Source organism: Antennarius striatus, chromosome 13 (genome assembly GCF_040054535.1).
Source record: "Antennarius striatus isolate MH-2024 chromosome 13, ASM4005453v1, whole genome shotgun sequence".
NCBI classification, from domain to species: domain Eukaryota; kingdom Metazoa; phylum Chordata; class Actinopteri; order Lophiiformes; family Antennariidae; genus Antennarius; species Antennarius striatus.
The window spans coordinates 8,545,088-8,568,936 of NC_090788.1; the positions used below are offsets into that span (position 1 = coordinate 8,545,088).

The window sequence follows — 23,849 nt, forward strand, 5'->3', positions numbered from 1 at the left end:
TTATGTAGCATGCATGAAGATGACAAATATAAAGATATATAGAATCCCATTGTGGGACTATTGAAAGTTAATACCTGAAAGGCTCCAGAACTGCAGCAATAACAAAATATAGTATGTGACAAATATGTGAATAAATTATTATGCAAACACTGACTTTCTGTTGTGTTGTGTTTCACATCCAAGCAATTACTGTTATATACTGATGCTCTTTAGTTTTAATTGAGATGTTCACACTCTAGCATTGAGCAAAAAGGGATAGCTTATGCTAATTAATGTGTCAGTAGCATTACCTGTTTGATCGTACAGCTACACCTGCTAAAGTTGGTTAGTCAAATCCATGAAAATGCATAAAATGTTAGAAGCTCTGTTTCATGTATAAATTATTCATCTGAAAAGTTACAGAGCTGTCAGACCAATGAGTTTGAACAAATAATATCTCACGCAACAATGAAATGAAGTAGAATCATCAATTCACAGGAAATGCTCATAATGAATATGTGCATTTTTTTTGCATTTAAGCATCTTGAAAATGCTTTTACATACATTACTTGTAAAAAAAAAAGGTACAGTATAGATTTTAATGCTTTTTATACTACATAGGTGTACACAACCCAGACTGCAGGGTACAACATAATTCTCTCAGCTGCACAGATTGAAAACCAGCTTCAGTATTTATTATTCAACACTGACGAATGATACATCTCTGAGAGATACATTAGCACACTTTCATACTTTCTGTCACTGAATTATAGATATATATCTTGTTCCCCTCCATGTCTAAACCTCTGACTAAAGTAAATATATCATGATAACTACAGAAGAACCTTTACACTTGAATCTCCACAGTATATAATGTATTTCTGATGATCACACTTTTGTTCCTTGAACTCAACGTGACTTCCAGGCAGGTAAGTCATGAGAGTGAAGCTGATAATTCCAGTAATGAGTGTGGTTATTGAAGGAGATGTGTGGGGGAGGTGGACCTTTTAGGGTTATTAAACCTTCAGTCGGTGCAGGAGTCATGTGACCATGCGCCGAGGTACAGTGAGGGGGAGAGGACAAGGGTGATGAAGCGGTGTGTTAATAAAGTAGATTGTTTGATAGGGTGTGGAGTAATGAATCTGGAGGTTATTCATTCACTTAAAGGCCACAGCATGTTCTTATTGACATGTGGGTTGCTGTGATTGACTCTTTGCCATGTGCCGTATACAGTTACATCAACAAGCACGCAACCGCACACATACATACACACATTGTCAGTAAATACCTAAATAAAACCCTTTCTAAGGATGTAGCCAGGTCGGTTGCCGTGGTGACAGGAGTGCAGTAATGACGTTAAGTACCACAGGGACCACAACCAGCTCTGCACCATCTCTCCACAGAAGCCTATAGAACACAGTCAAGTACAGAAAGTTGGATGCATGCTGTGCTTTGTGGTGCAGATACACCCCTCCAGTTTTTACATCTCTACCTCTGCTAAATGAATTTTTTATCCTCGGGGGGTGTAGAGGCTAAGCCAAGATTTAAGTCACTGAGGTATTCCGCTACACTTACGTGAATGTCGCACTGCTGTACTTCCTGGACATCAAAAGTCCGACACGCCACTTTATGTTTGATTACTCTGAATAATTTCATTACGTTTTTCAGTTAACTCGACCCATAGTGAAATTTCAAATATCAAAACATTCAGCTTTCAGCAGTCAAAAAACCTAATGCTTCTGTTGAGAAATCTAACACAGCCAAGATTGGTTCCTTTTTATACCTGAGCACCAATTATTCCCAGGACATCCAATCAATAATTTAAAAAGGAAGCCTTTAGTATACATTGCTGGCACCAACTGTCGGCAATCTCATTGTTCACAAATGTCCCCATGCACATAAAAACATTGTGTGTTTGTTACTTGCTCAGAAGTTCACAGAGATCTGGATAAAAGAAAGATGAAACACTGCCAATAAGGTGCAAACAGGAAAGCTGAAAAGGCCACATGAAGTCTGACATCTCAGGAAAAAGTTTAGTCTTATATCTGCTGAGGTATTTGACATGACATGTGATCTCTTAATGTATGGGGTGCTAATGTTACGTTATACAGATTGTTCAAATTAGGCTCGCCTCTTACCATGTTCACGTGATTGGCCCTTATCCATGATCCTGAAGCCTATTTAGGCTATCTTCCACAAATGTGGCCAACACAGAAAATTTTATGTTTTATGTCGTTTAAAATTTGTATTGAAGTTTATATTAAATATGAATGTTAAACTTGTTGGAATTTAGGGTCATTGGGCTTACTGATTAATTATTTTTTCATGATTAAAAGAAACCTACCCAATGCCCCCCTGATTTTTGGACAAATCGCACCCAGGTTATAACTATGACTCACAACAGTTTTACAAATATTTTTTGGTACAGTAATTGTAACCTGTCTATTAAACTATATTCCTTAAATCTAGTCAAAAAAGTTGCAGGTTTGCGGATTACGGAGACAATAGGAGCACACAAAGGGAAACCATGTCCTGCTTTGCTGTACACTTTAAGTTAGTTAGTTAAATATTTGGGATTGTACAAAACCATGGTGAGACCAGTGATGTTGTTTGGTCTAGAGACAGTGTCACTGAGGAAAAGACAGGAGGCAAAGCTGGAGGTAGTAGAGATGAAGATGCTGAGGTTCTCTCTGGGAGTGACCAGGATGGATAGGATCAGGAATGAGTACATCAGAGGGACAGCACACGTTAGAGGTTTTGGAGATAAAGTCAGAGAGGACAGACTGAGATGGTTTGGACATGTCCAGAGGAGAGATAGTGAATATATTGGTAGAAGGATGCTGAGTTTTGAACTGCCAGACAGGAGGCCTAGGGGAAGACCAAAGAGGAGGTTTATGGATGTAGTGAAGGAGGATATGAAGGTAGTTGGTGTGAGAGAAGAGGACGCAGAAGACAGGGTTTGATGGAGGAAACTGATTCACTGTGGCGACCCCTGAAGGGAAAAGCCAAAAGGAAAAGAAGTTAAATATTTGGGATTCCAGTAATCATAATGAATATTCAAAGACATATCGGTCAATGCAAAAAGTTTAGATAACTGTGAAGAATATAATAGACCATAGCAACCAATTCCATGCAGTGGAAAATGTTTAGATTTCACAAAGTTCGAAGAGCTTTTTTCAGAGCAGTTAATCTTTCAGTCGTCATAGTTGACCATCAGGTAAACTATGTTCAGGTCATAAATAGAGCTTTCATTCAATGCCCACCATCATTCTTTAAGTTCAGTACATATAGGATGAATGGAGAACTATAATTTCATGCCTTTGTTTACTCATCTATAAAGGACTGCTGGGTAACTACAGGGATGTGAATGAGTGTTACAGGTTGAAATTTGATTGGAGAGGAGAATAATAAACTTGCAGAGGGTGAATGTGCTGCACTATGATGATAACAACATGTACAGTAGTCAGCTTTTTCAACGAATCAGTAGTGTCCAGTTTATTGTTCATGTATCCAGTCTCTGCCAAACTTTACTCTGTAAATATATCTACTTTAAAGAAGATGCTGTATAAGCTATGTTTTTCCTTAATTGGCATTGACTGTCTATTCACTCTTGCCTCCTCATCAAATTTTCATCAGCTCTGTGACCTTCTCTTCACAGCTGATTCATTACCATCCCTTTAATAAGACAGGTCTAGGAGCAGAATCATTTCATTATGCCTCTCCTGTGTTCCGTGGATGATTCCCCATCTACCTCGTCACTCATTCATAAAGATTGGAGTTAGCTTATTCCTCTCTGGGGTCTGTTCCACTTCTAGCCTCTTGATGTCTCAGGTCATCAATCTGTGTCAGAATCCTGTGAGAGGAACTTGGACTCCTCATGTGAAAGCCCTTTCTGGCACAGTCATGCTTACTTCCCTCCTTACTCCCTGTCTTTATCTCCATCTGGTCTCTTCCTCCACTTGTCTCACTACCACTGCCTGTCCAACTTCCACATTTTATTCTGTTCCCCTGCTTTCCTCCGACTTTCTCTGCCCTTATTCATGGCCCTATAGGAGGCTTTATTGTTGATTCCAATGATTTCTTTTTTAATGATTGCTTTCCTCTTTACTTTTAAAATCACTAAATGTCATCTGTACTGCAGGAAAATTCCTCCACAATCTTCTCTCTCCTACAATTCAATTCATGCCTTTGTCAGAAGGTGATGCAGGGTTTATTTCTAGAATAACCTGACAAAAAATAAGATGTTGTCTCTGAAAGGCTAAACACTTTATGAAATGATCCGAAATTTCTGGAAGTATATTAATTTAAAAGACAATCTGGCTGCTTTATATCCTGACATTACTTCAGCTGTGATTTCTTTAGCATCCAGCATTCTAGATTCAATTGTAGTATTTTCCTGTATTTATTCATTGACAGATTTCAGCAAGGTACATCTGGCATACTTCTTCAACCAGTCAAGTACATTAAATTCTGTCCGCCCTCACAAGAGGTCACCATAGAAACAGGAATGCAGAGAAATCCATCCACAGCTGAAAATGATGTGTGAACATTCATGTCCACATCCAATCATTCCTCACGTCTTATATACCCAATCCTCTGGCAGGGCCCACTACAACTATGAGCCAGACACTACAGGTTTGGTTTGTATCATCCTGGTATCATCACATGACACAGAGGCTCATGCTTTCATTTCAGGTTGATTAGAAACACAACGGCAGAGTGAACCAACATCGAGTGGGATGCAATCAGTAGAAACATGTTTTCTGTGCCCTAAATTATGCTTCAAGGCCCTCAGCTGGACGCCTGGCTCCTGTGCAGCATGATCTGCCCAAGTACAGTATATACTCTCCTAACTGCACACCACCTTAGGTACATAATCTCTCTATCTACACTCACCCCCCACCCCCCTTGTTTACCTCTACAAATCGATAAGCAGAGGTCACATACATTAATTGAAAGTGTAATCTCATTTTGTATTTACTTTGGACAACATGTAGCTGGCATCTGCTGTGGATAATGTAGATGTTCCCTCTGTAGGTGTGCATTCACTCCAAAATACAGCATTTTACAACAAACGAGATGTGGTCACATTTCAGAAGAAGAGAGGGCACAGTGTTCTTATGGGTCAGAAGATTGATTAATTACTGCTGTGGTTACAGAGATGAACCCTTTTTTTTTGGCTCAGTTGGTCCTTGTCTCTTTGTGTTATTATATGGGGGAAGGTTGAGAGCAGAAGATTTATATGGACATTTAGGGGTCACAGTTTAGAGGCTGACTGTCAACAGAGTAAATTGACTGTTGAACAATATATCAGCATTTTCAAAAGGACCAACCTGCACACTAGAGCTGAAGTGTAAGAAAAGAAGTATCCTGTTTGTCGGATTGTTGTTTATGATTAAAAAAAATTTAGTCAGATAATATAAAGAAAAACGGGATGATGGACAGTGCATACAAGTAACAAATAGACTAACAGTTATGTTTCAGTGACTATACAGAGCCAGAATGACATGGAAGTTGAAGGAAGGTTGTGAATAAATTAGTAATTGAAAAAGGTGTTCCCTGTGTGTAGCTGGCATTTTGTCCAAACGGATCAGGCACTGCTGGACCACCCGTGGTTTTAATCCAGACTACTTTATGCATCCACATATATATCATCATCACACCTCCCACAGCTCACGACTCATCTGTGGCTGTGTGCATGAAATGTCTAGATAAAGAAATGACCCTGAAGACGAAATCAAAACATGGTGTGCTCAGTGATAAAGCATTGTGTAAGTGAGCCTCAGCCAGCTTGGATGATCTGCTCTTTATTATTTGTCCTGGTGACTGCCATTTCATTAGACAGGGCATGTTGGAATATCGTCCTTTAGTTGGAACTCTAATATATGGTGGCCCACTTTCAAGGACCTGCAGCACAGAAATCATGTTAGTCTTTACTTTACTTTCATGCTGGCATTCGTCCACAGGAGCCATTACAAAGTAAGCAACCATAGTCAAGATGCTTAATACAATGAGTGAATGCCACACATTAACAAAGGTTAAAAAGAGAAGCAATATCCTTGGCTTGCTTCCAAAATCATAATAATGATTTTATTTTTTGACAAGAATAAATTGGCAAAGCCTCAATGACAAGATCAATCATGCCCATGTGTGTATCTTTTTAAATAATGCTCAAAGAATAAATTTGAAATGATATTGAGTCATTGTTCTCCATTATTTTTATTTTCTTCCATGTAAAAGCATCGTATTTTACATCCTGATGGGATCACTGCGTCTGATCCACCAGGAAGCTGTATTGTAATTAGCAGCTCTCAGCATGTAGTGTGTGGAAGTTAAATATGTTGAGTGTGAGAACAAGGTTGACTCTGAAGGACAAAGTGAAAAATAATACCCTTCCGTTCACCGACATACTCCACACAGCATGGCATCGAGGCTCGGCACGCTGAGCTTGGAAACAATGGCTGCTTTTAGAGACGAAAGACACAAGTGGACTTCTACGGTCTGCTCCTGAGCCGCTAGATTGCGCTGTAGTGCAGCAGCAGCCTTCAGAGACTGGGGGTCGGGTGCTGCAGAGCTCACGACAAATGCTTTGTTTTAGACAAATGAAGTTTAAGCACAAGAAAAGCTTTCACTGATCAGAAAGGATGAACCACTGGTGTGATGTCGTCCAAAAGAAATGAGTGGGGAAAAAGAACTGCTCAGATGTCAAAATTAAAGATTAACTGATTTGTTTCAGATGTGTGATCATATATAGGTACAGAGAAGAACTTAAATTCACAGCATCAGTATGAGAACAAAATGGTGAGTCTCAAATCTACCTTTGTTATTGTTGTTGTTTGTTATTGTTTAAAATGGATAAGGGGGAGTTGATTATTCAGTCAATGGGACATTGTAATTAGATCAGTTTAAAATGTAACATGAGTAGCATAATGTTTGTTTCAACCTCAGTGTCGCTCTCTTGATTTCTTGAAGTTCTTTTCAGTTAATTATTTTCAAATGCTTTATGACCTTTTGTAAGTACATCGTTTATATAGTGGTCGTGTAACTGAAATAATCTGTAAAAGTCACTATTATTTAGCCCATGTAATCCTTTCAGTGACCGGAAATTGTTTATTGTCCCCTGTCTACAGAAATTGCAGTGTAAGGAGAGACCCTGTTCGGCCCATCCCTTATAATCTGCATCCAATTTATTTAGAGTGAAATCCATGTCATAGTGGCTCATCGCAAGATTTTGATTTCATCCATCAAATTTTACTTACTAATGGTAGTCAACCATGTTTTCATTGATAAATTAATCCACGTATTTTCCTTTTCCATTATGTTTTTAATAAGTCTTTTGTCCCCTATCCTTGCCTGGATCGGGATCAACCGCGATATGTTCATTTCAATATCTTTCCATCTTGCTCGTTACTGAGAATTACACCAACAAACTAAAATCCTGAGCTGGGATGAGATGTAATAGTGCTTTAGGCATGGGAGTGCATATCCTCCCTTGCTTTTATCCCATTGGAGAGTTTGAAATCCAATCCTTGGTTTCTTCCCTTGCTAAATAAAGCATGAGATAAATTTATCCAATTCCTTGAATTGTTTATCCGTAATTACATCCCGCTTCAAAACAACGATGCATTGTTGTCAGTGTTCATGTGTCTGTCCGTTCGTCCGTTAGTCCATTCATCTTTCCTTTTGTTAGTTTGTCCACCACATATCTTCACAACTGTTGCAGATAGAAAGATAAAACAAAAAGCACATTACTCGGGCAGCAAAGGGGATGAAAATGAGATGATGACCTTGACCTTGAGAAAACAAAGTCTGGGTCAAATTTAAACTTTTTTACACTAAGGAACCGGATAAGATAGAAAGACAAGGGTGAAGGCCAGTGTGAGTAAGTCCATAGATCAAAGCTAGTGCTTTGATCAATGACAGTAGGTCAGAGCACTAGCTTTGATCTTTGACCTACGTAAGTAGGCCAGTGTAAAAATTCAGGGGTGTCACGGGATGTTGCAGTCTGTGACTGCCTTGGTTCTAGTTGCTACTGTTTATTGTAGCTCCAGGGGTGAAATATTAGTTTTATATACAGAAATGAAGGAGAATAAAGTACTTCTAAAGCAGTGGTGGGCCGTGCATTTCATACCTAGGCCTTCAGTGATGCCACCCTTAGTCAAACTTGCATAAATACATCCGATAATGCTGTGAGCAGTTCCCACCGCTGCCACCAATGTAGTGTTCAGGACTGAGATGTTTATAATTTCTCTCACATGGGACAAAAACCGGCGTCAGCCCCACTCCTTTCATTGTCACTTACACAGAAGAACCCCGCGGCCACACCTTTTATAGACGTCACACATGTACACCACAGAGCAAAACTGACTGAAATGACCACCATTTATGATACCACAGCTGGAGAAACGAAATACACACTGCTAGATGTTACATAATCTCTATCAGGTATAAAACAGGACATTTTCCAACAGGGACACAAGTATCTTTGTGTATCTCTACTAAAATCACACAGCTGCACAAGTGCACCACATTATTTACACACATTGCAGAAGAGCAAGAATTTTTTTCATTTGTAGTATATTTGTCATTTTATTTCATTATATTTGATAAATGAATGAATAAATGAAATTAAATTACAAGATCATTAAATATGAAAACTTAGATCAATGAAATGCTTGTACTCACCGAAAGAACTCTTCGAACAGCTTATTTAAACACAAAATCCATTCTCCTTTCTTTCCTCAAGTACACTCCACTAGCTAGAACAGGTTAACTAGTTCAAGTTAGCTAGAAAAGGTTAGCTATTTCAGGTTAGCTAGCTTCCTTCAGGGATGGCACCCTCTTCTCACCAGAGCTTCTCTTCAAATGTGCGTCTGCATTGCGTTTGCATAGCGCCACCTTCTCAGAGTGAGTATCCAATCACAGGACACGTACATATCAGGTGAATGTGAGCTAGAAGGTCTTAGCGTCGCCACCTCGTGATCTGATTGGCTATCGCATCTGTCTGTTAATTCTATGTTCCCTTTCACTAACAGTGCAGGGAGACCTGCATTCTAGATTCTGAAGGGCTTGGGCAGATTTCATTCAACCTGGCAACACAAGCTAGCTGAATTCTGATTGGATAAAACCCCTCTAATACAAATAACACTTACCCAGTGTTGGCCTATGTCATATTATATCCAAATGTATAGTTATATATTTATACATACATTTGAATATATTTATTTAAGGAAAATGCATTAAAATAGAATTAATTTTCATCATAAATATTATCACGATCTCTGGTTATGTTAGATCAGCAGAGAAGGCCTTGCTGCCCCTCACCGCCCACCACTGTTCTAAAGACACAAAATGTCAGTTAAGATAACTACCTATAATGTAAATGGACTGAATAGTCCGATTAAAAAAGAACCAAAACTAGAACGGACGGACGGACGAACGCACAAACACTGACAATTACAATACATCACCGCTTTAAAGGGGGATGTAAAAACATCAACATAAACCACTAACTCAAAAACTAAAAAATGAAACTTCACGTCCATATTAACTTCCAAAAATAAGGCCTCTTTTGCGGCCTTATAACTCAGATGAAATAAGAGTGTTGAAGGAAAGTCTGTGTCTCCTTATAGATGGAGAGGGCCTTCTTTAGCCTTACAGCTAATGTATAAATATATATATTTATATCATATATATATTATATATATGAACATTTTCAATTTCCTTTACTGGTGTCAAATATGGAACAACTTGGAAAATGAAGCTACGAGTCTATCTGCCGATCTGCCTTTAAAAAAGTGTGTGAAGAACTGATATTTCATGGTTATAGAACAGATGAAAACGCTGGTTGATTTTTGTTAATTCTGTCTGCTGATGGAGGTTGATATGATCATTATATTCTTGTGGAGACACCCTCAGAACACTGGCAAAGTCAAGTTCTTGTTTTTGTCCATCTATAATGTTAACAAACCTTGCCATTCCTAGGAAGAATGTAAACATGGCTCTGCTCTAGGTTATATGTGGGGTAAAGATAAATGTCGGGAGTTTCAGAAAATTGGCTGTAAGATGTTGTGACTACATTGATAAAGGAACTGAAGAAATTGTGACAGGAACTGGGAGATTCTATGAGACTGGAGAGCTACACTGGAAACTGTGTTACATCACATCAGGCGTCTTTCAAGTCTATCATGGAGTTGCTGAGCTGGTCATTCAATGCGACTGACAGAATATTCTCCAACATGCGACCTGGTCTTGGTGAGCACTCATGCCCGGATGGGACTCTAATGGCAGGTTATGCGCTTGACAGCTGGAATGCGTGGAAAACTTTTTGTCTGGCCCCACTGGACATGGAAGATGTTGAAGATGTGTATCTCTTTGCTGTCATGACAGTCGGGATGGTTTTTCTGGGGTTTGGAACATTCATGCACCATTGGATGTTGAAAAAAGTGGCGTCTGAGCAGATCAGAATAAAGGAAGATTGCACCAATGCCGCGGACATATTAATCAGAATGCGAGTCGACCTAACTCTGACCTTAGAGGCCATCTCACGGGTGAAAGCACATCTAGCCACGTCCAATGAAGCCTTGGCTCAGATGAGAGAAGACATCAACAAAATACTGGATAGACTGGGAAAGAAAGAAAGGCGATTGGAATCTGGGACCAGGAATCTGGCTACAGTTGACAGAAACTAAAAGAAAAGGCAGACACAGACTCCCACACAATCTCAGTTGGTCATCACAACTAATTCATCCGGTTTCTTCATTATGGGAAGAGACTGCAATGGGTTATCAAAAATCACCGGACACTACTGGCCTACTGGTGGTTCCTAGAATTTATAAAAGTAGGACGGGGGCTAGAGCCTTTTGCTGTCAAGCCCCTCTATTGTGGAACCACCTCCCTACCTCAGTTCGGGGGGCAGACACCCTCTCACTATTTAAGACTAGACTTAAAACTTTTCTTTTTCATAAATTTTACAATTAATGGCAACTTAGGTTACTACGTTTATTTGCATATATACCTACACTGCTGGAGACTCAACATCCAGACTCACTGAGTTCCTCTCTCCTCCTCCTTCTCTCCAACCATCTCTGTTACTCCTCCTCTTCTCCGATCTCACTCTCCAAGTCTCCAATCACTCCCTAATAACTAAACTTCTTCCTTGGAGTCTCTGTGCTCTATGTCCTCCCAGGTTTTTCTCAGGTTCACCCCTCATCCGCCCATCTGCTATGGACCTGCTCTTCCCATCCCACCAGTACCACCCCTAACCTAATTATCGGCTGGGGTCTGGCTTCCTTTTTCCTCCGCACCACCATACTGTTCCACCCCTCATCCACCCATCCGCTGTGGACCATCTGCTGTGGACCTACACCTCCCAAACAACAGTATCAGCCCTCACCTAACCATCGACTGGGGTCCTGCTGCCTCTCTTCCTTGGTGTTATCTTACTGTTCTACCCCTCAACCCCTCATCCGCCCAGCCGCCGTGGACCTTCCTCTGTGGACCTGCACCTCCGAGCCCACCAGTATCACCCCCATCTCTCCATGTGCTGTGGACCTTCTCCTCCAAGCCCACCAGTACCACCCCTCAACTATCCATTGGCTGGGGTCTTGCTTCCTTTCTTCCTCCGTGCCGCCATACAGTCAACCACGCAGCTGTAATTGTGCCTTGACTTTAGCAACCTTAACCATATTGATACTGCCTCTATCTGGCCTATCTGTCACTCTCTCTCTGTCTCTCTCTCTCTGATGCTGTTCTTATCTTCCTTTGATTTCTTTTCCACCCAACCGGTCGAGGCGGATGGCCGCCCAAAAGAGTCTGGGTCCTGCCCGGAGTTTCTTCCTCATCGAGGGAGTTTTTCCCCGCCACTGTCGCTTATGCTTGCTCTGGAGGGTTCAGTTGCGTTTCTCTGTCTGTTAAAGTGCTTTGAAATGTCTGCTGCTTTGATTAAGCGCTATATAAATAAAACTTGATTGAACTTGATTGACTATGTCGAAGAACTGCAAAAGGTCACTAAACATCAAGCTACGTTCACTCAAGATGAACCGATGGAGGCGTGTGCAGACACACACGTGTTTTGGAACAGATTGGACGGTTGAAGCAACGATGTGTCTCAATGACTGTCAAAAATCCATGTATGAATTGTTAAAATCATATAAGAGAAGTGTTTAATTTTAATTTTGGGGAAGGGGACACCTTCTACCGTCAGTCCTTTTATTTGGATTTTATTAATGTTGCAAATGAGATGAATGTGATGAAGTCTGTTGTAATAACATGTCTGGAAAAAAAAGGGGGGGGGGGAGGAAACGGAACTGAACTCTCAGAAAAGCTGTTCATGGCCAAAGAATTAATTACCTAGCAAAAAGAGCATTTTTATCTGGAATGACATAAGCTTTAAAAACCTTCCTTCTTCCTGTCAAGCCAGTTACGACTGAGAAGCTGTGAGGTTTATCTATACCACCAGGAAGTTTTCAAGGCTTAACTGGGACCAGTAAGAACATGTGCACATAAATGGTACCACTCACTTCATACCAAGCACATCTACATGAATAATTTTCTTAACCACTGTAACATCAATAAATGTAAATTATTTTGATTTCTTCTGTTTTGCGTATTTTAAACCAGGGGCCAGGACAAAAGAGAAAAGAAAAGGGAAAACAGATTTACTGTCATGGTCCCAGTTCCAGGTTCCCATCCTGTCCTCTGTATCCTGAACTCACTCCCACTCAATCCACTCATTCCTGTCACCTGTGTTACTGCAGCCACCTGCTTCCGATCCCCAGTCAGGCTCCATTCTACATAAGCTCTGCTCAGACGTCAGTTTGCTGCCAGATTGTCATCGACTCATCCTACTCTTCAGTTTTCTTGGACTTCCATGTGATTTTGCCTGTTTGTCTGTTCCCTGCCTGAGTTTTGAATCATTAAAGCTCTTAATGTGGACTTCTCCCCACGTGTTGTGTAATTACACCTGTGACATTTACTGTACTCTACATCCTCCAGATTCCAGATTTCTTACCTTGCAAACTCAAAGAGATATCAATTCTTTTTCACCATAAAAATAAGGTGCATGGACACGTGCTTCCTTTGGAGCACTAATCATCACATTTGGTAGTTAATTTGCTGAATAACTCTTCTATAACTTTGCTTCACAGTGGCTTAAGGGACACTGATGTGTGCCATTTGAGAATTTGTTTTGGATGAAAAAGTCATCTAATAAGCCATGCTTATCATTTACCTGCCAGCATGTGCACGTACATCATGTTATTATGACATCAGGGTGTCCTTGAATGCACCACCAACGAGATGTGGGATATGGCTCCCAGCGAAACACAACTGCAAAGGAACTATAATAAGCAAAAGGAATGAAAAGAAAATTGATTGTGAACGCGTAACAGATCACATTTCAAGTCTCATATATTGTGCACTGGAATGACTTTAAGTTTCAGCATGAATATTAATAACTCATGAGGACAGCCACTGATTTGCAGTCTAGTTATAATAATATTGATTTGGTGATGCCACTTTATAAACTTTCACTGGAAATATTGGACCTTTTGGAGTCCATATATCATCTGACAAATGTGAAATGAAGTTCAATTTAAAGAAGTGAGTTGTGTGACAAACGGATTTACTCATCTACTGAATGGAGTCTGCAAATAGGAAATTTGCTCACAGTTTGGGATTCAATTATTGTTGGACGGCACAAAAAAAACCCCAAGATGGATTCAGTGGCCCACCATAGTGATTGCAAAGGTTTATTAAAACTGTGTTTTATTGAGAACTGCTGTTGCAGCCAGATGAGGAAGAAAAGTAGGAAAGAGGAGAAAGAAAGAGATATTTATTCCTGGACTGTGTATAAGGACCATTGGAAGCCTGCTGACCTACTACAGTTATGCTTGGATTAAATATTCCAAATCGTAGCATTCTACAGTTGGTAAAGATAATTTCCTCTTATAAACGTCTTCAATATTAAGGCTTTGCCTGCTGTTTCGGAAGCTGCAGCGCCTTAGTGAACAGTTCTCTCTGCTCTAGTTTAGATAATGATAATGGTAATTGTCAGAGACTTTAAAAGTCTTTCAGTGATCTTAAGTGCATAAGTGAGCTCTTTGAGTCTCAAACAGTTTAACACTTCTGCCCGAGTTTATTTCTATCAATAAAAGTAGCAGCTCTGGTGTCCCCACAAGGCATTACATTTACTATTGACTTTTCTTCTTTGAGTTGACCAGGATCACGACTATACTAATAGGTTTTACTGCGTAATCTACTATCTAGATGAGATGACAGCCTTTCTTATGAATAATTTACTACCTCACAGTTGTTATAAAGTTGTTTTTTTTAATCTGATTTGTGTCTTGGTGGTTCATGATTATCCATTTGTCCATAAATCTGAATAAATTAAGGTTCCTCTCATGGAGTTTGAAAGCTTCCCAACTTTACCTCCACCAGGGTGGTTGTGTTTTTACTAATGTTTGATTTGTTTGTCTGTTGACAGGGTTTTCCAGTTTTACTTGACAGATTTTCATGAAATTAGGTGGCAGCAGGTAAGATTATTCCAAATGTTCCACAGATGTCAAATGTGTTCATCCTTCTGGTGAATTCTGGTTCTCCTCCCAGCTGGTCCATAAACCTCCAAAGGCAGGCGCTCAACCCACTTCTTTCAGGGTGACAAGACAGCGGTGGGAATCCGAGCTCCCTCCAGATGTGTGAGCTCCTCAGCCTAGAAGCATGTGCAGGACAAATTCTCAATTCTGGAGGTAGTAATTTTACTTGCATCATCAAAAACATGTTTTCTTACACTCCTTGTTTATAATATTGCTTGGCTGATACTTCACATGCAGACCTAATACATAGAGGCAAGCTGACCCTGAGTGGATGAATGTGTGCCAACGAATGCCCTTGTAGTTTTATATGCAGCTTCTTTGATCAAGCTCTTTAACTCCATAAAGCACTGCTATGGAGACGTTCAGTAAAACAGGCTGGATGTGTTTTTGTGCGCATTTCATTTTATGTAAATACTTCGATGTGATCTTTGAGGTCATGAATTCATGTAGAACATAATTCACCTCTAATCTTGCAGTATGGAAGGCGGTTGAAATTAATTTGCCACTTTTGAAATATTCACTAAGCTAAACCAAACACATCACTCCTGTTCAATTCTTATCTCACAGTTTCAGAGTTTTCCATTACAATGTGTTTGTGTGAAGCGAAGCTGATAGTATCTTCCATTCCATTAGGGTTGATAAAACAACATCACACCTCGCAGAGGAGTACAGGGTATAGCAGTGATAATGTTTAACCTTCTAGTTTAAGAAGTGGCTTGAATGATGCTAAAAAGAATCCTCATGATATTTGTGAAAAACGCCTGTGCGTGATGTAACCTTCTTTATCCTTTGCCTTGCTCAGTGGCACTGCTGTATTTTACTGTTCAGCAAAGTGAGGGGTTCCAGCAGAGCGGACCCCAGTTACACCCATTAGATGGCCATTTATTAATTCAACGGCCATTCGACTGTATGTTTTCAGCTGTGTCTGAAGGGGAAAGAAACACTGAAGGAGCAGGAGACGTACAATTTCTATCATTACCAACTGATTATAAAGTAATTTCATGTTATTCAAAGTCCACATTTGAACCACTCACGCTGAGCTAAATTGGTCTGATCCAGCCCTCGGGACTCCATTAAATGAAACAGCCCTTCAGTGTGATTATCAGGCTTAAACAAAATCAGTAAGGCAGGACACCGATTTAGGAATCGAGTGACATGGAGTGGAAAAAGCAGTTCAATCTATGGTGGTGGTGTTTTTGGCTTGATCCACAACAGCTGGCGAGGACGTCCTTCCAAGGAGAGTAATAGAGTCATTGAAAGGAGAAGATGAGGAAGGTGACTTTGTCACTGAAGGGGGGAGGCTTGAGTGGCTGGATGGGTGAACAAAACATCAGACTTTATCAGGGAGCCAGTAGTTTGTTTCTAATTTATTATTTCCCGGTCAGTTGTGTTCTTTTTAGGTGTAGCCATCCTGAAAAAATTTGCCAAATTATAACACTTTTTTCATTCAAAACAATTATATTTCCCCATTTAAATAATGCAATTATATGTGGGATGTCAGGCAAATTCTAAAAATTAATTCTTAAAATTATGTCGGGTGAACAAATGAGAGGAGTTGTGGAATGGGAGAAAACAGATAATGAATTCTTTAAAAAGCAATTAAGAACAACGAAAACCTTGCCGTGCCGAGAATTTTTCTTTGAATTCTATTATACTTTTTCTTCTTTTCTTTTTTTAAACCAAAGCTGTTTTATGGCGCTGTGGTTAGTGTGCAGCTGGGTGATGTCAGTCGAAGGTCACAAGTGATACTACAAAAGGCTGCAGTCAAGAAATGATTGCCCTGGGTGAAAAGCAGCAGAAGGGACCAGTACGGCATGACCCGAGATCTGATTTAGACAATTGATCGACAATCGAGGGATAGAGCACAGAAATCAATGGGTATGAATGAGAATAGATGGCTTGAACAAATAAGACAAAGACCCTCTTGAATTCTCTCTCCTCCATTGTTACATACATATTAATGCAAGTAACCGCTTTGTGCAGAACATTCTGCACATCCCGAATGATTATCATTTTTTGCACCGCATCTCAATTGTGTTTCAAAAAGGTTTCAGGGTGTTTTTTGCAGTGTTCTCTAAATGGTGACAAGCATCTATATCTATATCTAGCAGCCCTCAACTGTGTGTCAGTGACTCATAGGCATGAATACAACTGATCCAGGAGCACAGAGGATGGTGTTGTAGTATGTCTGCATGTGTTGTGGGCTTTATGGTGACACTGAATCATATGTAGGTGGAAAATTTAGGTCACAGGAGTATCAGGTGTAAATGGTGAGAAAGCTGAGGTGTGAAGTGTTCACACTCAAAGGACCAGATATTAATACCCGAAAGGTGAAGACTACATTCAAATTCCATGATTCCTGAAAATTTGGTTCCTGAAACTAGCCATGATGAAACAATGCTTTGGTTTATGTAAACTGCCAAAGCTCACTCTAAAAGTCCCTGGATGTTATTCACATTTTAATTCTATCATCATATATATATCATATATATATATATATATATCATATATATATATATATATATATATATATATATATATATATATATATATATATATATATATATATATATATATATATATATATATATATATATATATATATATAATAGATATATTTATTTATTTATTTATTTATTTTTTATTGCATGATAACGAATTTTTGTATACCCAAAAATTCAATCGAATATTAAAAATATTATATGACAAAATCAGCTAAGTAGAAGTACATAGCAGGATTACACAGGATCGGGAGTGCCCTCACCTGGTTGTTGAGGGCACTACAAATATCAACGCTCATTTTTGCCTAATAAATACCACATACAGTAGTCTCTTGGTGAGAGTTGATTTATGGCATGAATAGATTTTCTGTTGGGGTTTTGGAGGTTTTACACGTCACTATTTAATTTCTTCTGAAATTATAAAACTTGATCTGATGAGAACTATAAATGTTATGCACATGACATCTGAGAGGCATCACACAAAAAGATGCGAGATACAGTGATCAAAGAAATGGATCACTGTATCTAAATTCTTAACAGCTTGTCTTTGTGGAGACAGACAAAAATTGCATCACCAGTGTTCCTGCTGAATGCCTTTATGTTATGACACCTAAACTGTCTGCAGCAGGAGACTTATAGGTCTGTTTAAGGTCTATTTCCAAGCTCTATGTAACTTGTGCACCATTTATCACACATGGCAGCACACTGCTAACCCTGACCCAGAGGGTCATACACAAAGTAATCTTCATAGGTGACGCAGATGTCTGATAGAGATTTAATGTTCCGCTCCTCTGTCAGTCCAAAACCTTTAGATGTTAAATAGCATAGAACACAAACCACCGCCAGACGTGTTAATGTCAAAGTAAAGACTACTCTAACACAGGTCTGTAGAGCAGGAACACAGAAGGACAAATATGTGTTTTATTAGAATGTAGCTAATTTGCTACAGATCCAAGAATCTTTATCAAAATTATAATTTCCCATGTTTAAACTGTCATTGATAAGTGGAGTCAAATATTTATGCTTGTAGGCCTGGACGGGCCAGCAGAAAGACTTTAATGTAAGAAATAGAAATTTACACTTGGATCACCAGCATTCTAAACATACTGTATGTGGAGAAATGAGCACAGTTTAGTGCAATTTTAAAAATACCTTCCTTTTTTTTTTTTTTTTTAACAGTAACATGCAGTTCTGGATCACAATTAATGAGAGCAACATTAGATGTTAGCGACCGGCTGATGAGAAAATGTCTTCCACAAGTGTCTAGCTGTCACAGGATCCAGCACATCTAGCAACAAGTTAAACGAGGACATCTTAAAATAAGTCCACATGTTCTCAGATGGCTGTTGGTGAATATTACAGATATTAATTTGGCAAAAGCATATCAAGCAATTCACAGCTGCTTTTTACGGGAAACACAAATAAGATAAATCACTCAACACTGACAGGAAAAAAAAAATCCAACACGTTATAAGATCCTTGTTTCTTTGTTTTATTGGAATGCTTTCCTTCAGTCATGTGACAATGGTCCAAAACAGTGCAAATTGTTATTGTGCCAAACACAGACACCAGACACCCCCAATCTAAACCCCCTGTGAACATCATTTTCACGACCTTACATACACGTCTCATGTAGACCTGCCACGACTATTTGTGTTGAACAATACATTACCCATAAAATAATCGCTATGGACAATTTTGAGAGCTTTTTTTTTTGGTCACCCATTAAATGATAACAGCTTGATAGAACACCTTCAGAAACCAATGAACTTTGAATTGTTAGGGATATTCAAACATTGTGACGGAGACGCCATGGTGATGTTTTGCTGACTAGAATTAACCATGAAAATAAAAGCAGATAAATGACAAAGTGTGTAACTAGAAATAACAACATATTTGTCTGTTCAACACACACACCATTAATCACACCCATCACCCTCGGCTGTTCTCGTATCATTCTTGCTAAAATATTGACAATTAAATGTAAACAATCACATCTGTAAACAACTGGCGGTAATGACAAGGTAAATAAAAATGATGGGCTATATCCACGTATGATGCAATACGTGGGAGACATTATTGTGACAGGCCTACTCAAACATCCGATCCATTCTGTACACACCATCTTTATTAACGCTTCAGGCACACACACACACACACAGACACTACTCAGATTTTACCCTGACGTGCATCTGACAGCAGTGAAGTTGGATAATTTGATGCCTGATAAATTGAAGTTCACAGACTCTAGGTTTCCTCACTGCCACTGCTATGGAACACTGAGCACGACGACCATTATTCAGTAACTGTAAGCAGCCACTTTGTTATTGATTCAGCTACTATATGTGGTGAAGTCAGGGTGGCAGTGCAACTACATATACAACAGGGATGGAGAAATAAAAAGGTGATAATTAGAATAAAGAGGTGCTTCAAAAAGAAAATACTGTATATCCATGTATGCAGGAGAGAGGGAGATTAGGTAGTACTGGTGTGAGATACAGACGTAGTCAGAGCATTGTTTTTATAATCTTATAATGAGCGACACCAGGTGAATGCTGGAGAGCTGGAGCTTGTTAACAGTTTTTACTTGGTTGCAAAAAAAATATGCAAGTGCAGATTTACAACAATACTGCTGAAGACAAGACACGTGTGAAGGTTTACTGTTTGTTTTTTTTTCCAATTGAAAAATGTCCTTCTAGGTTAATAAGTTCAGGACACAATAAAGCAGCTGAGGGCAGACAGTCACACAATGTAGATTCAACAGCTTTCATCACTAAATTATTACACACAGCCACATTATTTTGAGTGACAATTTGTGCACAAGTCTTGGTCGACCTTCTACGACAAACCTGAGGATCCTCCTAAAACATGCATGCAGCAGAACTCAATCAACATGCTGCATGTTCACCTACTCTTGGTTTTATATAGGGAGACAATCACAAATATGGTGCCATGAACTTTAAATCAATTTCATACTTTTAGAATATAAGTGTGCAATTTACAAGTGGGATTCTTAGAACCTAGTCAGCCACAGTTTTTTAAATCTCTGGCATCTTTAATGAATCGAATGTACGCAAACAGTTCAAGTATAAATGTAAGGACATTACAGCTAATTCTGATCAGATGCACATTGATTTATTTTACATGGTTTGAAACATAAATAGTAAAAAAAAAGTGATTGTTTAGCAGGCTAAGTGTTGTTTATGTGGCTGCATAAATGAAAGCGTGAGCACGAAGGACTGTAAGGACACCATATCAGAGTAAATATGCATTAATTATTCAACATGCAACAGTTTAATTAATTCTAAGCGTCATTTCAAATAGCAGCAGTAGCCTCTGTTACCGGGGTTTCCTAACTGTTTGATGTGTGGAGCCAATGGAGAGATTTTGACATCCGACAGGTTTCTTGACACATTTGGTGAGGGTTGGCAGACTACCATGTTGTGAGACTCATAACATTTCAATGTTAAATTAAGTTTTACCAACCACCAGGAGCTTTGTGTTACCAGAGTCTCGCACGAATAAAAGTTTTGCGGACAACAAAACATTGAGGACCAAGTTAAAAATGGAGTTTGTCGTTCTGTTACACAGATGCTAAGGGGAAAACACATGTTTTACGCTCAGATTAGGATTAACCTGCGAGTGCGCCATTGCAGTCCTGTGTGATCTCAGTGTAGCTGAATGATTTAGAGTAAATCTTCTTGCATTAGAGGTTACTGCTGCACAGTGTCTACACCTGTAGTGAGGGCCCTCTCCCTCTTCAGCACCTTTCTACCAAGCCTCCCTTGAATGAATGTGAGCCCACTCACATGGAGGTGCCTCTTCTCCCTGTAAGTGAGCTCTTCCTCCTGCAGATACCAGAGACGTGTCTCCTCTGGCAGCTGAGACACGCCTCCGGATGAAGGCGCTGCTCTGCCCTTAAACCAGTGACGCCCGTCTCTCCTCCGGTGTTTCCTCCAGTATCTGAAGCAGCAGGTCACTGAGGGGCTTCGCAACTTTGCGGTATCCCATCGACGTCAGGTGGAGGAAATCAAACATGTCCTGAGGGATGATGGTGCCGTCAGAGTGGACAAACTCCCTGCAAACATCCAAGAACTGAGCCTTCTGGCCGAGTCGAGGCAGCGAGGAGCGCAGGAACACATTCACAGCAGCGTTCTTGTCTCTCAGCTGGTTGGGATGTTCGCCTCGAGGCAACAAACTCTAAGAACCAGAGAAATATTTGAGCGAATTACAAAGGTGACGATAACAGCACTAACAGCTGCCTCAAGCAAAATATTATCTGACTGATGCCTCTTTTCTCCTGGATCAGGAAATTTGTGGAATGTGACATCTACTTGAATGAGCACAGGTTCAATTACAACGTGAAGTTTGATGTATGATGTGAGAACTTGAATGAAAAGCCTGTTTGAAAGAAAAGCTGATAGACACAAGACAACTCACCAGCACGACTACCTTTGCTTTGGGGAGACGTGAGGTTAACAGCTCAGCGATGGCAAGAATTCCTCCTGCAACTTGTTCTGCGGTGTGTTTGTAATTGTTGGTTCCTACCCACAACACTACCACCTGGACAATATCACAGACACACACATGCGAATTATTCATCTGTCACTGCACACTTCAACATCTAGAGCTCTGATGGAGGTGTAACAGCATTAACTGAGTGTCAGTTCTCATGGATTGAAAATTGAATGATATTCAGCTCCCATTTGAGGCACTAAGCCCCCAGAAAGTTCCTATTTGTGTAGTCACTCATGATGATGGGGTGGATAAAGCCAGATGATTTCTGAAGACAATTATCTGTACTGCCTTCACAACACTGAGCGCCTGGTTGTTCTGATGAAATCTCACAAAAACCCCAAATGTTCTGTATTTGAGGCATTTGTGGGAATAAAAAGATTTTGCCAGAAACTCTTAACAAGATCATCTCACCTTGGGGCGGATGTTCTCCAATTCTCCATTCTGCAGCCTCCACAGCACATTGCAGGTTGTGTCACCCCCAATTCCAAAGTTAAGCGCATGAAGAGGAGAGAATAACTCTCTCCAGATCTGGGGAAACCAGAAACCTGGATTTATTATGAGAATATATATAACTTGCTATTGATTAACACTCTGATGCTTGCACAAAATACCGACAGGAGATATCAAGAAGATATTTCCAATATGACTGAACTGTGTGACATTCTAAATGTAAATGTTCATGGAAGAAAAAATATAAAATAGGTATAAATGTTAGATGACAGCTGAGGCAATAACAGCAGACGTAAGGATACAATAAGATTTACATCAAAATGTTGATATTTAAAGAATATGAAGGTGTTGCTGTCATGGCAGACATGCCAAAGAGGTAAATATTATCTCACCCCAAACTGCTGCATTAGCTGTACCATAGAATCCCCCACAAAAAGCACATCTGGTTCAGCATCCTTACACTCCTGCACAAATCTTGCATGCTGTAAACAGATGGGATGCATACATGTAAAAAAATTAAAAAAAAAAAATCATCATTCATTCAAAAACAACAGTATCTAATTTGTTCCATGTAACGCTTTGGGTTGCTTTGTAATTCTGGGTTAACAGATTTGTGTTATGAATAAAGACATGCATTCATCTTTAAGTAGGGAACAACTCAAACCTTACTGCTGATTCGTCAAGACGTGGACTGAATGATCAGCCCTTACCTGTGACATCCACCTTCCATCCCCTTGTACATCCTGCACTGGCTCAGCCACTGCAGCTGGGTTAACTCCATCACCACTCATCCTACAGGAGACAACGCTGACTGTCATTCACAATAAAGCAAAGCTAAATACGACAGTTATACAAGGAGTCTGGATTCGTGTTGATTTGGAGCTGTTCTAGGGTCGGAGCATCAACACTAGCTAACAGAATCTCTTGCTACCTTGCAGCAGCTTAATGTTACGGGAGCAGAAAGGCTTAATAAGGATGGAAGTACTTTCACTCTCAAAGCCGGGTGCTTATGAATCACAATGCAGATCGCATTAAAGCCGCGTACTTACTGTTTATCTGATGTTAGCTTCTTAGCTAGCTAGCAAGCCCCTGCCAAAGACTGGGATCTGATGGGGATGTACAGCATCTCTGATACTTGACGTTTGATACAACTGTTTAAAGGAAAATTCAAGAAAATATATTGTTCTTAAAATGCGTACCTGTGCGGGTACTGGCCGTAGCTTCTTGACTCCCACGGTTTCAGCGTGACGTTTTGGATTAACTTGACCGCTGTTGCTTTTATCGAGGAGAACGATGCTCGCTAGCAAACGTCAGTTAGCTCTAGCCTAGCTAGCCGAGACAACAGAAGGTGTGTCGAGAAGGCCCAGCAGAGTCTATTTGGGGTACAGCGCCCCCCAGCTACCATGACCCGCCACGCCGCTAGAGGGCACTGTGGTAAAATATTGTCATTTATTTACCTGTGTGGATGTAAAAGAAATAAAGCACCCCGCAAAACATTAACAAGTATACAATAACCTTTATTACAATTAACCAGATTTAAAAGCAGAGTTTTCTGGTTAACAAATCTTTTTTGAAAAGTTAAGAGTCAACACCCTTTACCCTTTTTGAATGAAAATAATATTAATGACTTCATGTTTTTTACTTGGAATCTTAAAGAACAGAAGTCTTTACCGTTAAATAACTCAAATCGTAATAAGATAGCAGGTAGACATAAAAAAAAAGTGAGGGCAATCTTTCTACATAGGACTTTACGGCGCTCACTTCCATTCATGGCGCATCTCAACACCCCAAGGACTGTCAGTCA

The 23,849-nt window shown here is 39.8% G+C and overlaps 1 protein-coding gene across 1 annotated transcript; it reads right to left on the reverse strand.

Moving 5' to 3' along the window:
• Positions 1-18,559: 18,559 nt before the first annotated feature.
• Positions 18,560-23,458, reverse strand: pafah1b2 (platelet-activating factor acetylhydrolase 1b, catalytic subunit 2). Its single transcript, XM_068331058.1, has 6 exons — positions 23,245-23,458; positions 22,756-22,837; positions 22,438-22,527; positions 22,007-22,123; positions 21,518-21,640; positions 18,560-21,277 (listed from the first exon to the last, which is right to left on the reverse strand). Exons 2-6 carry the CDS (start codon positions 22,834-22,836, stop codon positions 20,996-20,998), a joined length of 693 nt encoding a protein of 230 aa, XP_068187159.1. The 5' UTR covers position 22,837; positions 23,245-23,458; the 3' UTR covers positions 18,560-20,995.
• Positions 23,459-23,849: the final 391 nt, after the last annotated feature.

What these genes read in the sequence shown, in the direction of transcription:
- pafah1b2 (XM_068331058.1), bottom strand. Translation starts at nt 22,836, where the DNA reads ATGAGTGGTGATGGAGTTAACCCAGCTGCAGTGGCTGAGCCAGTGCAG. An exon ending in AGCTAATGCAGCAGTTTGGG is followed by an intron (nt 22,124 to 22,437) that starts GTGAGATAATAT and finishes TGGTTTCCCCAG; the next exon opens with ATCTGGAGAGAGTTATTCTC. An exon ending in AAGCAAAGGTAGTCGTGCTG is followed by an intron (nt 21,278 to 21,517) that starts GTGAGTTGTCTT and finishes TCTGGTTCTTAG; the next exon opens with AGTTTGTTGCCTCGAGGCGA.